Raw genomic sequence first — 18,011 nt, forward strand, 5'->3', positions numbered from 1 at the left:
AGGAAGGTGCTGTTCCTTGCTAAATATGCTAGCCAGAGTCCTGGGCATGGTCAGGGAGTGCTTTTGGGCAGCCAGCTTTGATGTCTGATACTGGGGGATCAGGAGTGTGGAAAAGCAGAAAACACTGGATGCTCTTACATGACAGTTTATAGATGAGGAAAAAAAAAGACCATTTTATATTTTAAAAAAAGTGACTGAAGAATGGGAATAAGAAAATTATTTATTATTTAATGGTATCTTGTAATGTTTTAACATATATCTGGCAGGAGGGTAACATATGTGCTTCCCAGCCTAAAATTAATTTGTCAGAGCTCTGATTTTTCAAAGTCATTTGAGAAGGTTGAATTCTACATGGAAACACTCTGGCAAGAATATGGGAAGGGATATGAAATGGTGCGTCTAAAAGTTATTATATAAGAGATAAAAATGGAATTAGAGCTAGTTTACAATTTTAACTAGTCATGATAGTCTGACATTAGTGGTAATGTAAATTTCTAGTTGTGATTTTCCTTTTTTTTGTTTTCCAAATCAAAAGCACAGTCCAACTGTCAAAAGGAAGTCGACAAAGAAAACAGAGAACTTAGTACTACCACAGTTGCCTCAGGTAGGTTTGTTGGCTTTTTCTGTAAGCTTTCATTTCAATTATATATCACAGCATGATTTTGTGAAGACCGTAGTTCTCATTCAAATATGTGCTGAGGTGTATATTCTCTCTCTCTGCACTGTGTATTTTTTTTATATCTGTATGTGAAGCGTTGTTGATATTTCAATACTTGGAAAACATTGAAAGTGCAGTATTTGGGCAAGGTTGAAAACATTTAAGTAAGGCATATGACTAGAAAGTTTACAAATATCATGTATAAATTTAACATGCTTATCTCTAGTAGTCTGGATATTTAGAATTTGAGGGCAACATGTAAGTAGCACTTTATTGTACAATTTTTATGCTGGGTTATTCCTTCTATGTATTAGGCTACAGTATCTTTGATTTGCTATATTTTAAGAAGTCTTGAAGTGTGTGTTAGTAGCACCTTAACCAAGTGTAAAACTAAAATATACTTATTCCAGATAAGGTCTAAACCACTGTGGCAGCAGACTTGTCCTTCATTCCATCTGAGCAAAGAACAGAAAGATGATGAGTCAGATGAGTTTACTCTGAAAAATGAGTGTTCATCTGGTAAGGTTGATATTTTTAGTACTAATAAAGAAAACCTTTTTGAAACATAAACGTTTGTGTGGTGCATTTGAACCTTTTTTTTTTTAAACTTAATCTCAAAATGTGTTTTCTGCAAGAATATTTGGAGGTGAGATCCAAGAGACAGAAGATACAGGATTCTGCAGGTAATAAAGGAGGTGCTGGACCATCAACTTCTAAACTGCAGAGCACCAGCCATCTGAAAACACAACAACGTTTCAGAAGTGCTCTTGTTGACTTTATATTGTGAGTTTCCTTATCTTTGAATAACATATTTTTTCTTATTGATATATGAACCAAAAAGTATGTATATGAGCATGAACTATATCACCAATTTTAAAAGCTGTACCTTAGCAGGTAAAATACAAACTTGGTCATATGCTTCAGCATTCTTTTTGAATCAGAACGTCATATGTTCATTGTCAAGTTTTGGCAGTTCCCATTTTTGGTCTGTTTGCTCACAACTGACATGCAGGATGAATGTATGTTACTTAAGCCAGTAAAATGTATCTGAAGAATGTGATGCATACTCTTTATTTTATTGGGGATTTTTTTGTCTCAGGCACCAAGACCTTCCTGAAGAACAGCTTCTGTCCCCTGATGGAACCCAGCCTTCAGAAGCAGATTCTTCTACATCAATAGAAAAGGATATTTTGGTAGCTAAAGACTGTTTCCTAGAGCATTAAATGAAATGCAGTGCCAGTCACTTAGAGTAAATTTTGGCAAAATGATTGACATAATGAGAGATGACTGACAGTGATTTATTCTTCCACTGTTAGTTTCACACCATATATCATTTATACTGTTGAGAATGGAACGTTAGGAATGTATGGATGAATCAAAAAATTGCAGAATGGAATAGCAACTGGAGGATGACCATTGTCAAGAAGTAATAAATGAGTCTTTTCTATACTTCCTGAAGGAGAGAATAACTTGCAAGTGGAGGGTGCACTGCTTAGAGCAATTGAGCAATTCTCTTTGAGTTGCTTTCATCTAAAGGCTGGGATATTCTTCATTCTTATTCTGGTTTAAGATACCTTGTATGACAATTGTATACACAATTTTATAATTTATGTATCTTAAAGATAGATTAAGTTCATTTTGGGATAAATGGATTGAAATAGATTAATGTGTTACTTCCTGACACTGGTAAGCTTTCAGTGAATAGTCCATTCTGCATTTCTTTGAATTTGAGCTGGTACATTTCTTCATCTGTGTTTCCTTTAGTGCTGTGGGATTTTTTGTTAATCACGTTTCACATGCCTGTTTAAATGCTGGCATACAAGCAGATGTACTTATTTGTGTTCTGAGCAATTAGCGGTGTGTTGCATATCTGAACAAAATGTATGGCTTGCTTTTTGAATATGTGGACCAGCCCCAGAGCTAATGGGTAATAATGGCAGCATTGGAATTATGAGATAGATGACTACATACTGGAAATTTATTTAAGGAAAAGGTTGGTACTGGTTCAGTGCAAAGGAGGGACGTCTTACCAGAACTGTAGAATTGTAAAAGCAAACCAAACCAAAAGTCAGATTTTATGAGTTATGTCCATTCTTCAATGAAATTTTTGTTATTTAGCTCTTACCAAAGAAATGGTATGAAGCTTATGCCACTATACCCTATGTTTCTATCTTGGGGGCTTTTTATCATTATTCTACCCACTAGTGTTTGACAGGCTGATGAAGGTACTGAGATCAACTTTAATGATGTAATTCAAAACATAAATTAGTACTAATTACATTTATTTTTACTAAATAAGCCTGTATGTCCAGTTAAACCTGTAGTAGCAATGACTATCTAATACTGGCCTTAATCGATGCATCTTACCCTTTTATCCTGCAGAAATACTACTATTACATTCGCCATGGAATTGATACAGCAAATGTGGCCCCAGTGGATCAGTCATGGATAGACCACATCTTAGCTTTAATTCCACAACATCTGAAAGTACTCAGTGAAAGTATACGTTCACTGACTGATGAAATAAAAGAAGACTATCTTCTGAGTGTAAAAAAGGCCATAGGTAGATTTCCAGAAGTTTACTTGCATTTTCTCCTATGTTGCTAATACCAAAAAGTGTTCATAGAGTGTTTTGTGCTGCTGAGAGCCGCCATTGTGGAATTGTTATAGGAAAGTGCTCTCCTGGATGTTAGAGGCACATTTTAATAAAAAGAGTACTCAGGTTTTCTTATCTTTGTTATAACCAAAGATAATAATATTAATTATTATTGATCCGTCAACATTCATCTCAATGAGTAGTGTATTTGGTTGCGACATTAAGGTGCTGGAGCATGTCCAGAGAAGAGCAGTCAAGCTGGTGAAGGGTCTAGAGAACAAGTCCTATGAGAAGCAGCTGGGGGAAATCGGGTTGTTTAGCCTGGAGAAAAGGAAGCTCAGGCAAAACCTTGCTGCTCCCTGCAACTACCTGAAAGGAGGCTGTTAGCGAGGTGGCTATCAGTATCTTCACCAAAAAGGTGAATCTTCACTGAAAGGGTTATCGGCCGTTGGAACAGGCTGTCCAGGGAAGTGGTGGAGTCCCCATGCCTGGAGATATTTAAAAGATGTGGATGTGGCATTTGGAGATATGGTTAAGTGGTGGACTTGGCAGTGCTAGGTGAATGGTTGGACACTATGATCGTAAGGGTTTTTTCCAGCCGGAATGATTCTATGATTCTGTTCATTTACTAGGCTTATTTTGGTTTTTCTTCTTTTTTCTCCTTCCCTTTTCTCCTTTTTTTTTTTTTAATACTTTTTTTCAGTTGACTTTGTTTTAAGAGACACCAGGGAAAAGGATGAAGACAAGAAAGTTGATCTCCCTCATCGTGCAGAGTAAGAAAATCTATTTATTCAAAACCACTAACTACAGAACAGTAGGGTAGAATAGCATGTACAAGGAACACTCTTAATACTCAGTAGTCAGTGTCAGCTGTAAATAAGACATAGTTATTCATTGTGTAAATTCAAATAATATAATTATACAGCATCTTTGGAAAAATCCTGTAAAATACATGTTTATCTTGAAAGGTCACTTGGAATTAGTTTTGCTTAGCAGTACTTAACTGGTAAAAAGTCTAACAATTAACTCCGCAGCATTGATACAGGCAGCCAAATGCTTAGGTTTTGACTGTTGTAATCAACAGAAGAATGTCATGTTCTGCAAAGATTTCACTGAAGCTCTGTCTTGTTTACAGATTGTGACAGTTTGGCTCAATGTATATACAGATTTAAGAATGTAATAAATACAGGCTGACTTGTTCCTCAGAACTATTCAGCAATATGAAGTGTAAACAGTGAGGGATGGTGGGTTTTCCAGTTTGGAGTAGTGGAATATCTCCGTTCCATTTACACTTGTCTTAAAAAGTCTGCAGTCTAATGAAATCGAGCGTAGTGCTACTCCCAGGATCACACATCTATCCAGTGTGAATCAGCCTACCAAAAATCAACTTTCCTAGAACATACTTTAATTCTTCCTGAGACGTGAAGGTGAAGAGGTACCTCTTTCAAAGGTGTAGCCAAAAACTGGTGCAGTATGTTTGCCTTTTAGAGGAATCAAATCTTACAAATGATGCAGAAACAAAAGATTTCCACCAATAATAAGCAGGTTCTGTACTGGGGGTAGCATTACTGTGTAGTTTTATTATGAATAATTTCTGGCCTGTGGTTTGAGGTAGATGCTTTTAGATATCAAATGGTAGGCATTAGTTTTAACAAAAGGGGTGGCTGTGACAGATGTTACTTAAGCAATTTTGCATCTTAGAAAGAGAAGTAATACGTGATTAACTTATTTTTGTTATTGTATCCCTTGCGTAAAAGATACATCTTTCACATCTGAGTCTTTGTAGATATTCAGTATCTCCTAGGAACTGTGTAGGACATCACAGTAGTTGGTGTATAAGCTTATGTCTCATGCTTACATGCAAATCCAAACCTACAAAATTCTTCTAGTAGGATAATCTTCAGTAACATAGTTTTATTCTATTAACTGTATTTGAAATATGAAACTATCTTCTGAAGAAATACATAAGATGGATGTGGAAAAACTTTTTAACTTCCTGTAGCTGCTGTTTCTGTTTACTGTAGAATGCAGATTCACTGAGAAATGGATGCAAGTTGTGTATCAGAATTACTTTTTTTCTTTAATAGGAGTTCATTACAGAAATAAGAACAAAAGTGTTACAAATATGTGACAAAGTTGTCAGGAGTGTTTTTGCTTTTCCCTTGCAGCCTAAAGATTTCAATGTATGCTACTTAAGTTGCAATGCTTATATTTTAATAGTAAAATCAGGCTTCCTGTAGAAGTTGACAGTAATTTTTAAAGCACATATAGGCTATGATTATATAAAAAAAACTCCACCAAAACAGCTTGATGTTTTAAAAAATTTCAAACCAGACTGAGTTTATGAAAAGGATCTAAATTTATGAGCTTTTACAGATTTGATGTGATTAATATAAACAGAGATACAGCTTATTGTAGCAAATTGCTTATTAATTGACTAAATACATTGTGTATGTGTAATGGTTGTCTTAAATGGTACATATAAGGGACCACGAATAGGGTACGCATCTCTTAGGATCTGGCCAGAATTTCTCTCATATTATTGTGGGGTTTTTTATACACTGGTCAATATTTGAAGACTTCTTTTTTTTTTTTTTTTTTTTTTTTTTGGCATTTGAATAACAGGCACAAAACTAGATTGAAGACTTTTTTTTTTTTTTTTTTTTTTTTTTGTGGCATCTGAATAATGAGCAGAAAGCTAGATTTATCTCCTGAATTTTGTGCTTTCTAGGATGCAAGACAATTACCTTAAAACAAATTTATATGTATTTTGGTTCTTAGCACGTCTACATTCATCTTACTGTATCTTCTTGGTTTTGTGGTTGATTCTTTTTTTTTCCCCAGAATAGCAGTAGTGCCAAAGCCTTGGAACAAGTCTTTCTTGTCAGCGTGCAGTTACATGAAAGCAAATTTGCATGCAATAAATCCTACGATGCTTGCTGTTCTGAACTTATGGGAGACCTCCTTTAAGTAAGTGTTATCTGTATCTCTTAGGTTTCAGTTGCTCAGTGATTTCAAAATCCGTATGGGAAATAATGGATGGTGACATCTTAAGATTTCCGATTTGCCCTGTTGAATTTTGCACTGCTACAGTATATGCATCTCATCATGGTTTGATGACTTTGTTCAAAAGCCCATCGTCCAAAGTACATTCCATGTTCTCTAACTTTATCCTGTGAATAGTAGTTTCTGTCAACTGTTCCTCAATAGATATCAAGTTTCTTATCTGTACTTCCCCAGAAATCACATGGAACACTTTGCCAACTTCATTTCCTTTGGTATCTAGGCAGTTTTAAGCAAGAAGCTACACATGAAAGTTGGATGGAATCATAGAATAGTTAGAGTTGTAAAGGACCTTAAGATCATCTAGTTCCAACCCACCTGCCACAGGGCAGGGATGCCTCACTCTAGACCTTGTCACCCAAGGCTCTGTCCAACCTGGCTTTGAACGCTGCCAGGGATGGAGCATTTACCACTTCTCTAGCCAAGTAGTTCCAGTGCCTCACCACCCTCACAGTAAAGAACTAACTCCTTACATCCCACCTGAACTTCCCCTGTTTAAGTTTGAACCTGTTACCTCTTGTCTTATCACTACAGTCCCTGATGAAGAGTCCCTCTCCAGCATCCTTGTAGGCCCCCTTCAGATACTGGAAGGCTGCTATGAGGTCTAGTTTAGTCATTTCATATTTACTTTTCTTTAGAGCTTGGTCTTTCTCAGATCAGGAATATTCAAAATTGTCTGTCTCCCAAGAGGAGGGTTGCTATCTTGCCTTGCAGGGCACGTAGATTATTTTTTTCCCCCCTCTTATCTGGTTAACAAGGGGAAAAGGTATTAGATGGGCTATTATTTTTTGCTTTCCAGAGTAGACCAAACAGCTTGCTTATTTCTTGACTGGTGGTACAGAAGAGAATGAACTGATCTGTCCAGGCCAGAAGCTGGATCAAGTTACAGGGACTGGGTTTTTGGGTTGGGTTTGGTGGGGTTTTTTGGTGGTTTTTTTTTTTTGTTTTTTTTCTTTCTTGCGGTTTGGGTTTTTTTTTTTGTTTGTTTTGGTCTTTTTTTTTTTTGGTCTACTTTTGTTGTATGTGCTATAGTAGGAGGCAAAATTTAGCCAATGTCTTTTAAAAAAATCTAAAACCTGAAAATTATTTTGAAGCTAGGTTTAGGTGGTCATTTATTTATTTTTACATTGTTTTCTAGTGTTTGTAAGAAGCCACCCAGTCCTAGAAAGGAATGCTATTTAACATATACACAAATTCAGACTCTGAAAATAGTTATTAATATGCTCAAATGTAATAATTACTACTTCAATTTAAGACCACGCATACAGACAGTACTGCAGTGCTTCTGTGCGGTTGTTCTGAAGCAATAAATGCTAATTTCTGAAATGAACGTTATTTTTAAGTGTTTATGATTAGAAATCCTTCAAGATTTGGGAAATATAAAAAAAGTTTTATGGAGGAAAAAAAAGATTAAAAGTCAAGTTAGAGTGAATATGCTCCTAAAATATTCATGTTATATGGTTTCAGAAATTTCCGCCTTCTTGATACAACAATATTTCACAATCAGCCAGAAGCTGAAGACCTCTCAGGATTCCAGAATAAAATCATGAAGGAAATTGGAAAATCCAGAGCGATTCTATCTAAGAAGTATGATCCAGTGTATCCATAGTTTTTAAGTTAGAATTAAAGATTTAACTTTTCCTTAAACTGTTTCTGAAACTCTGAATTTTCTGGAGGGAGAAGAAATGACTCATTTTAATCATAGATACTGCAAAATGAGTTTCAGTGTTGTGAAATTCTTTGAGGCCTTTGAACAAAAGCTGCTGTGTGAATGTTGAGCATAGTATCACAATTTGTGCGCTTTCTTTATTCTAACTTTCGGTGTTATGTATTTTGCTCACTTCTTAGAGATTAACAACATACATGTTTCAGTCTGTTCTAACAAAGGCTTTTATTTTGTGGACTGATTTGTGCTGGATAAGTGAGAAAATATAATGTTGCTACTATAAATAATTTATGAGATTTTAGAATATAAACTGTGATATAACTTATTGTATATAATAAGACTTGCCCTATCCCTACTTCACACCAAGGAAGCATCTCACTGAGGGGAAGATTAGCCTAGTATCACTACAGTGACAGTATCTCTGTACAGCATATGTTGATGAATTTGGAATTTCAGCTTGTATATTCTCAGTTTTGTAGCTGCATCTGAGAGCAGAGTCATCTCAAAATTGTTGTATTAATGAGATACATTTACTTTACAGATCGTGACTAAGATTTTTAGAAGTGTTTGGATATCATAACATTTGTATATTTAGTCCAAGATGTTTTAAAAGGCAAAAGGCGGTGTTCTTGGTAGTGCACTCAGTATGCTGCAGTTAAGTTTTCAAATTGCTAGGTCTTTTTTAGATGTCTGTGGCCAGACTGTATTCACAGAATCACAGGATCAGCTAGGTTGGAAAAGACCTTTAAGATCAAGTCCAACCAGAGTACAAATTTTACTGTTTCAGTTAATGATGGGCTGTGAGGAACCCCAGAAATCCAGAGCACATCTACCAAATCCCATGCTAACATCTTAAAAACCTCCCAGATGCTAAAGCTGGGCAATTGCCTTGGGCTCCCAGCCACACATCCAGCAGTGCTGAGGTCTGCCCCGACCCTGCAAGCACAGACTGCTGGAATTCCATGTAATTTTCGTAGAATCATGGAATGGTTTGGTTTGGAAGGCACCTTAATGCTTATCCAGCCCCAATCCCCCTGCCACAGGCAGGGACACCCTCCCCCAGACCAAGCATTGTTTGTATGCATCTGATTTTTTTTTAACCAATAATGCTTGTTCCTGCAGTTATATATTACTGCATTTTTGCTATTTCAGGTTTTTATTAAATAAAATAATGGTTGAGACCACTATAGTCTCAAATAAACTGTTTTTCATGCTATTAACCTTGAAGGTTTTTATTTCTGTACTTGCCCATGATTCTGTTACATTTTGTCTTTACCATTTTCAGATGTGTTTCTTCCCGGCCCTGAAGATACCATTCTGCTATTAACTGAAGGCTGTACATTTCTGTGCTTTCTTCCTATTTCCCAGCAATAGCAGAGCCAATTTCATTTTGGTTAAGGGCAACTGGGCAGAATTCCCTTTGGATTGCTTTCACATCTTAAAAGCTACTGAGGTTGCAAGGCTGAATAATGAACTTTATAACTCTGGCACTTAAGTGTGCTGCCTGCAAAGACTTTCTCACCTGAGAAATAGGAGACCAAAGCAAGATAGTCAACTTGACTATCATACTATCTTTTATTTTATATATGTTTCCATAGTAACAGATAACATTTTTGGAGACATGATTCCTTGGATTTTAAAGATACTACCATATGACCTACTCAAGTTATACAGTTTCCCAAGCATACTGCAGCATCTTTTGACTGCATGTAATATAAGCAATTAACTTAAACCCACAGGTTTAGTAATGCTCATCACTTGAAAAACTTAAGATACTGTATTCTTTTAAGTTGGCTTCCAGAAGTGCAGAAAATCTTTTACCAGGGAAATAGACGGAAGCAAGTACCCAGCGGTGCCAGGAAGCTAGAGTCTTTCTTCGGTTGTGCTGCCACTTTAATGACTCGTCAACTACAACATTTACTTTTACATTCTATTCAAGACTTTACAGATTTAATTGCTCAACCTGCAGTAAGTAGTCTTTCATATGCATACTAGCAGCATCGTTTATCCATGTACATACAGTTTGTTTCCTCTTTATTTTGCTGCTTTTGAAAAAACAGTAGAAAATTAAGTATAAACTTCAGTGGCAGGTGCTTTCTGGAAAAAAGGGGTAATATTTTAAAAATGCATTTTTTAGTAAGTAGAGTTAAAATAACTTTTTTTTGGTCATGTATGAAGCGATATATCAACATATTTAAAATCTGATATCCTGAAGAACATATTGCAGTCAGTTAGGCATACAGTAGAAATTCATTAACATGAAGGCTGTTTGCATCTTGCATAAGTGATCTCTCTATAATACCCATCTGTAAAGAAGTCGTATCCTCTCTGCTACTAGTAGGTGTCTACTACATGCTTTGGCAATCTAGTTCTTGGGGAAAAGTAAGAAAAAGAAATTTCTCTTTTGCACTCACATGATGTCTACTGTAGAGGTAAATATTTCATGTTGATATTTGATGTCTTGGAGTGCAACTGGACCTTTGTTCAGCTCTTTGTTAATGCCATCAAATATCCACAGAACTCTGGCTCCAAATAATATTGATGAAACAATATGCAGAGAATGTAAGCGAGGACTCATGTTGTGGAAGCAGAGTATTAACTTTTTTATTCCTACTCCCTTGTAGTTGCTTTTTATACTTCTGAGATAAGTGAGCTTTGCTGTGTACAGAACAATTTTCTGCTATTATTAGTAATAAGTACATATTTTGTAATTTTATTCTTCCTAATGATGATCCTATGGTACCTAGTAGTGATAAAATGTTTCCTCATGTTTCCTAATTAAATTTTTGTGTAGTTAGAATATGTTTGCAGATGTGGGAAAGTTAAGAGATGTCTGATTCAGATTAAAGATATGATAGAAAATCAAGGCATGCCAGCAAGGACAAAAGCGTATACAAATTTTCATACTGGAATACATGGGAATCCATATTGCAAATATAACCCTCATAATACTCAGTTTTGTGGCTCAGATTCTTGATGAGCAAATATAATTGGATGTAAAACTTCTTCATGAGTAGATTCATAGTGACTGCACCAAATGATGAATACATGTACTGCTGTACATGTAACTATTTTATATATTGCTACCTTTGTGAGGGCTGCTGCTGTAAGGCTACTGTGCTTCAGTCTATGCAAACCAGTTTATAAAAGTTGTTGGCTGGCATATATGGGATGCCTCTTGTGCCTACTAAAAATAATGTTGTGTTTCATCTTAATGAACATAAGGTTATGTGAATTGCATCAGAGACGTATTTCCTACTTGTACGAGTATTTTTGTTACAATTATAGCATGTCATTTGCAAGTAAAATTCTGGCAATTTAAAATGCAGATGCTGGAGTAATGCTTAATAATCTTTTGTTTTTTCCTGCATGAGTTAGGTTAACTAATAATTTTCTTTCTTGCTTTTTGTTTTGTGTGTGTGTGTGTGTGTGTGTGTGTGTTAGAGTGTGATCCAAGCCTACAAACAGCCAGGTTTAATCCTGAAACCAATCCTTCAGAATAACAATATTAAATTTGAACCTGACTTTTGTGACTATGAGGATACATTACTGAATGTTTACACTATTATGATTCAAGCTGTCAGTGATATACCAAGAATTGAGACCAAATTATTTTCTAAGTGGGTAAGAAATTACAGCACTCATGAGTTTTGTTTTATCGTTATATTATTGCTGCATTTAGTTCCTAGGTATTTTAATGAATAGCCCTATTGTCAGAACTTGCATAGTAATATTACAATATTCTTTCAGGATATTTGGAACAATTTGAAATAATCTTAATTTTATTAATAAAAAGCCTAATGAGTGTTCTCTAAGCAAATAAAAGCGAAGAATGCTATTTTCTCCTATGAGCTATTTTCTGCAGCAGTTGCTACAAATGTACTACAACAAAATGGATGCATTTAAATTTTAAACATATTTCTGCAGTATTCTGGAAAATACGTTCTATTGGTACTGGAAAGGATGCTATCTTTTAAATATAGAAACTTTTGAGCAGACTATTCTTAAGAAAATACTGAACTAAAAGTTTTAAGCTATTGATATTTTAGTTGGTTTATGCATTCAGCCATGTTAAAATGATAATTCAAACAGGAAACAATCCAAGGTAAGTGAAAACATATTGTGAAATAATAAGAAGTATCTACTTGGTTTAGGATTGTGTGTTGTTTTCAGTATAGCAGTCTTAGTTTTCATAATGGAGAGTGAAAGTAACACCCTGTGGTGCATCTTAATTGTTTCCCAGAGAGCTGTGGAAGGTGAATGTTTCTTTTTTCCTGAAGGAGTATAATTTGGACATTCTGTTGTCCTTCCTGTTTAGCACCAACTTCATTTTTAAGGATAGTAGCGCTCACTGTTTTTGTTAATATGCTTGAACACATGACCAAGCAGAAACCTGAGTAGTACGCTATGCTTTATAAAAGCACTAACCAATAACCTGTGAAAAGAAAAATGAGGCATCTCAAGCATATCTAAATGTACAAGAGCAAGGCTCTAAATCTTCTGGAGGGCTGTAGGAAGGTGTTTTCCATATTACTATGTTACAGATTGATCAGTCGATAGCAAAATTGAAGTTGTGCTTGTGATTCAGGAAAAATAAAGTCCATGTAGATGAAATTTAAAATTGCTGATATAGTTGTTTTGGGTAAATAAGTGTGAGTTTCTGCAAGAAGCAGCTCTGATTTCTTATTTGTTGGAGGCAAACATCTGCAAGCTAAGATGTAAAAAAATATGGGAGTAGACTGTAAATAGCTGTATCTACAAAATTAGGCTTGTAGCTGGACTCTAATTAGAAAGATTTTTAAAGTAACATTTAGTTGATTTTTTCTAGCTATGTTTAACTTCCGTGACATAAATGAGCTACAGACATAACTGTAATTTGAAAATGTGTTTGCTTGTTTTTTTTCAAAGCCAAAAGGTGAGTTCTCATCAACTGTCTTGAAGCCCATTATCTTGGATGAGATTCTGGATGAACATAAGAAAAGGATTAGAGAACAAATTATCAAAGCAAGTGCTGCACTTGTGGAACATCTCAAGCTGTACGATAAGTACAACTTCCTGATAAACAAACAAGCCGAACAAGATATTGATCAATTCCTGTCGGGGGAATATACCTTTGAACAAATGAAAACGGAAATTATAAAGTACCAGAAACTTGCTAAGGAAATAAAATGTACTTCTGAGAAGGTAAATGATAAAAATATTCAAAAAGAGATACGGATATAATTTTAATGTTGATTTTGTGCATAAGAATGTTGTCAAAGGCGCTGATAATTAGCTGTGAGATGATTAAAGTGAAATAGAATATGTATTTATTTATTTTAGCATTTCTGGGGTGTATTTGTCATATTAAGCAAAAGTTATTTTTGCTAGAAATTGTTTTGTGGCTTCTGGACGCATTCAGAGTATGCTCCTCTTAGATGTGAAAGAGAAGATAAAGTGTGGGTCCAGCCACCTACAAATTCCTTCCAAGCATCTAAGGCAGAGAGAGGCTCTTTAACATGAACCATGTTTTTTTTTTTTGTCCCTGTAATGATATTCTGTGGTAAGAATCCTTTGTGCATCCATGCTGAAAAAGAACTCAGAAGACTAAAGTGGTTTTCCTTATGTTGTTTCTCTTGTAGTATTCAGAGCAAACCTCACTTTCGGAGAAAATAGTACTTACAGGCCTGTCATGAGGGAGACTGTGTATGGAAGTCAAGCTTACTTGCCCACTAGTCAAAGAAAGCATTGGATTCAGGGACCCACTGAGAGGCAGAGTCCCTTTTTAATCCTAAGAAATGTCATGTGCCTCTAACAGTAACACAAGATTACCATATTTTAGATGCTTGTTAAACTCTAATTTCAATAGTAGATGCCCTTCATTTTTGAGGAAGTAGATATTTCTTTGTCAAGGTCAAAAGCAACAGAGTTAAGATTTAGATGAAGTTTAATGTACAAACACAGGACAGTTGTTTGCAACTGTGGCTTTTTCTTTCCCTTCTTCACTTGAAAGTTTTAAAAGTATTTTATGGTTTAACTAAATTCCTAGGCAAGATCCCTGGCATTCTGCTTATGACAGTGAGAGAAAACAGGTAAAAGCTATCCAGTGTTCTGACACCTGTTATATTTGTATTGCAGCGCCTCCGTCTAGGATTGTTTGAATTGCATTGTGATGATTTAATAAGTGCTTTGGGAAAGCGAGCAGAAAATATTAGTGAAAAAGTGATTTCCAAAATGCTTGACGATCTTCAAGACATAAACATGAGGTAACGCTCAAACAGAAAATGTGTATGAAATGTATTTAATTTTGTTTACACTGTTGAATCTTTTTAAACTTCAAAGGATGTGTTGGTCATGTTTCTGTTGTTATAAATGTATGTTATTGGTCCAAGGGTGATTAACACAAAACATATGTGCCAAACTGGTTTTTTTAATGTTTTTTTCAGACTGTGTGATGGGTATGAGAAAATATCAGAAAAAGCCCTTTCTCTTCCAGCTAACACACAGGAGCTAATGGAGCTTAAGGTACTCTTCTTTTTTTCATGAGTCCAAGATAGAAGTAGCTACCAATACTATTGCTCTGGCCTTAAGCAGTAAGATGTGCAGGATACCCCCTTTACAGGTATGATTCTGGCCTTGTTAAAGTCACTGATGCGCTGTATCTGTATTGCAAAATAGAAAAGAACAGGTCTTTGGCCATGAGGCTAAATGTCATAGCCTGGCCCTTATACATACATTTAAACTCTTTTTTGGCTACCAAAACGTCATGGCTGTGACCAGACTGCCGATTTGGAATAGTTCTCTGTGCTGTCACTTGCCCTATACAGTGGTATTGTTGGCAAGAATGCCAGTTAGCATGGACCAAAGCTCTGTAGGGCCTCTGTCTCCAAAGCAGGGGATGTGTAGCCCACAGGGTGCACAAGATGATCCATTGAAGTATGTGATGAAATAGCATTTATTTATTACCTGAAAATAATGAGAAAGAAATTAAGCTTTACTGATATTTGATCTAATTTGTATGTCAGAGGGTCTTGTGTCACATACATAAGTGAGGTTTCCTGAGGAAATATTGGGTATTCCACAATGCAGAGACATTCACAGTGGCACCCTCACTTCTTCCCTTGCTTTCGGTGTATTGCTATATATTGCAGTTTGTGTGCCCAGTTAAATAGATCTGTGGATTATGTTATCTAGTTTTAATTAACCTAACTCTCACAAAATGGGTAACTGGCTTATAAAGATCATCACAGAATAATAGAATGGTTTGGGTTGGAAGGGACCTTAAAGATCATCTAGTTCCAACCCCCCTGCCATGAGCAGGGACACATCCTACTAGACCAGGTTGTTCAAAGCCCCATCCAGCCTGGCCTTGAACTTCCAAGGATGGGCATCCACAACTTCTCTGGTCAACCTGTTCCACTGCCTCACCACCCTTGTAAGGTGAGGCAGTAAAATGTCCTCAAAGAAACTAGATAATTTTTGATTGAAGATAATACTAATAATATGAGCACAAGTGATCAAGAAAATGGCAGAGCTGATGCTTCTACCCCTAATATGAGCTCTGCCTTGTCCACATTATGAAGTAAAAATAATGCTTCTAATCAGATTTGACTAGTTGGCAAAAAAACCCAAATCCAAATCGAAATTATCAGTAAGAGTGTTTGAAGTATGAGTTTACATTCACTATTGTTAATGGTGAACTTTGCCTGAAATGTCTATTGTGCCTTGAGATATTAGTTACAGTATGAAACCATCACACTCAACAAGACATGTAAAAACTAAGCATCTGGCTCATAAAAAGAAACCTCTACAATTTTTAAGTGATGTTTCAAGTCATGCAATCCTTAATCCAGTACCCTAGAAAATGTAATGATCCGTTCTAGAAGACTTAGAAGCCTCTTCTTACTCAATGGTGAAAGAAAAAGCCACATACCATTGGGGAAACACTTGTTCTTCCTGCTATCTTGAGTGGCTGAAATAATATACAAGAAACAGTATGATGACAAAATAAATGCATTTCTGTTGGAAGGCACATGGAAAACATTGATGAAGATCTGTAGAGACAAATATTAGAACAAATTATGCAGTGTGAGAGGCTTGCTGTACAGCTGGATAAGAGCACAGATGTTTATTACGTCTCAGTTTATGGTATTTGCTAGATTCTGTTTCAGTAATGGCATACATGAAGAACTACCTTTTTCTGAGCTACTTAAGGATGAGTTATTTCTTTAACAAAAATACAAGTGTTCCTAATTCTGCTGACAAGTGGCTGTCAGTAACATGCTACCTCGCAGACATTTTTGGTAAAAAAAATGACACTTAATCTGTCCTTCAAGGTACAGCTGCCATCTTTCAGAATGAGTGAGATATTAACTGCTTTTCAAAAGAAAATCCTGCTTTGGAGAGAGAATTTTGAAAAGAGATGTTTGGGAATGTTTCCACTGTTACGTGCTTTTGTTGCTGAAAACTGTGCCTCCTCCACCCCCCATACCTGTATACTTTAAAAGCTTGGAAGCTGAATTTTCTGAGCTGTTTTACAGTCTTACAAAATGTTTCAGTGGGTTTTGAATGCATTTGTTAAAAAAGCAGCAGCTTCCAGTTAGTTTGCAAGAACAACTGAGTGACATCAGGGAAGATGGAAATTTACTAGATTAATTTCAACAAAAACCTTTGCATAAGTGGTGAGTGGGAATCATGATTTACTAAGTGCAGCCAATGATGCAGTTCTTCCAGTTGGATCTATGTATCTTTGAGAGTTCGGGTTGTTTTTTTTTTGCTATGACAACCATTAAAATGCATTGAAATAAACTGAACTTAGAACAAGATCTTTGAATCTCTGAATCTCAAAGTATTAGGTAAAGCACACTTTATCATATTGCTTTTACTAATATATTATTAATAGTGAAAGCAACAAGATTTCTGTAAAACTGATAAATATTCAGCATACTTTTATTTCATCTTCATTTAATCCTTTTTTAAATTCTCTTGTGCATGCTTTTTTGTGTATACAGTATGTTAGTACATTAAAAACTAAGCACCTGGCTCATGAAGAGAAACCTCTACAATTTTTCAGTGATGTTTCAAGTGATGTTTGCTGAAAACATGTATATGTTTATATATGTATCATATATCATATATATACACGTTGCTTTCCTGATAGAATGTGTCAGCTTTTCACCATACTATAGTATGTGTGTATAATCTGTAAATAAACTGGGGTGCATGCTGAAAGATTCCTTGCTGGTAAGGATGTGTGATCAAGAACACTGGAGACCACTGCTGTAGGGGAGCATGCTAGTAAGCAGTGTGACTGGCTGGAATACTGATTATGTCTGTTAGTAATATACATACTTAGTTAGTAATATAGATATTACCTGGGATTTTTTCACTCATTTTTCAGGAAGCAATGTGTTTGTAAATGATGGCTTGGAATAAATGCATGGTTGTATTTCTATCTCTATCTAGCTATTGTAACCACCTAGCAAGTAATTTCTGTAGTGTGGGCAACATGCCAATAGAATTAAACTAAGACTGCGTGTTTTTCAGGCTTCTGAACAGATAGCATAGTCAAACAGTAAATATCCCTTAGTTCTCCTAAATTAAATTAAAGTAATCAAATTAGATGTGGAAGAGACTGAATATTCATTCTCAATATCCTAAATTAATCAAAGAGTTGAAACCCGAGATGCAGGGAACTTTAGAATGTATTTAATTCTTCATGAGAAAACTTTAAAAAGCACTCGTTGACAAGTTGTATGAAGTAATTTTGCCTTTACAGCCTTTTTTTAAATGGTGATTTAAAATTTAGCAGATGTAGGGTTTGCAGTTTGGTAACTGTAAAATCCCATCTCACTTACAAGTACTACTTCTGTAATCAAAACCCTGCTGTTTCTTTGATGTATTCAAACTCCAGTTCAGCAAAGCATTTGTATTCACACTTGAAAGGTAATGTGTCTTAGTCTCTTGCTGTTAAGCAGTGTTCTGATGTATGTGACCACTATTAAATGTGTGGAATGTATATACGTGCTTAAAATAAATTGGCTGAGTGG

General features: G+C 35.6%; 1 protein-coding gene across 1 annotated transcript in view; it reads left to right on the plus strand.

Annotated features, from left to right (window-relative positions):
• Positions 1 to 535: 535 nt before the first annotated feature.
• DNAH7 (dynein, axonemal, heavy chain 7) overlaps positions 536 to 18,011 on the plus strand; it is a gene marked incomplete at its 5' end in the record, with an annotated part of 98,485 nt that continues 81,009 nt past the window's right edge. The window contains 13 exons of the mRNA XM_010022633.1: positions 536 to 604; positions 1,069 to 1,177; positions 1,294 to 1,441; positions 1,758 to 1,851; positions 3,041 to 3,221; positions 3,958 to 4,027; positions 6,099 to 6,224; positions 7,785 to 7,904; positions 9,774 to 9,951; positions 11,428 to 11,607; positions 12,892 to 13,167; positions 14,101 to 14,228; positions 14,409 to 14,487. Coding sequence (XP_010020935.1) covers positions 536 to 604; positions 1,069 to 1,177; positions 1,294 to 1,441; positions 1,758 to 1,851; positions 3,041 to 3,221; positions 3,958 to 4,027; positions 6,099 to 6,224; positions 7,785 to 7,904; positions 9,774 to 9,951; positions 11,428 to 11,607; positions 12,892 to 13,167; positions 14,101 to 14,228; positions 14,409 to 14,487 — 1,758 coding nt within the window. The remainder of the gene's footprint in view (positions 605 to 1,068; positions 1,178 to 1,293; positions 1,442 to 1,757; positions 1,852 to 3,040; positions 3,222 to 3,957; positions 4,028 to 6,098; positions 6,225 to 7,784; positions 7,905 to 9,773; positions 9,952 to 11,427; positions 11,608 to 12,891; positions 13,168 to 14,100; positions 14,229 to 14,408; positions 14,488 to 18,011) is intronic.

The sequence above is a fragment of the Nestor notabilis genome, unplaced genomic scaffold (genome assembly GCF_000696875.1).
Source record: "Nestor notabilis isolate BGI_N333 unplaced genomic scaffold, ASM69687v1 scaffold4919, whole genome shotgun sequence".
Lineage (NCBI taxonomy): Eukaryota > Metazoa > Chordata > Aves > Psittaciformes > Psittacidae > Nestor > Nestor notabilis.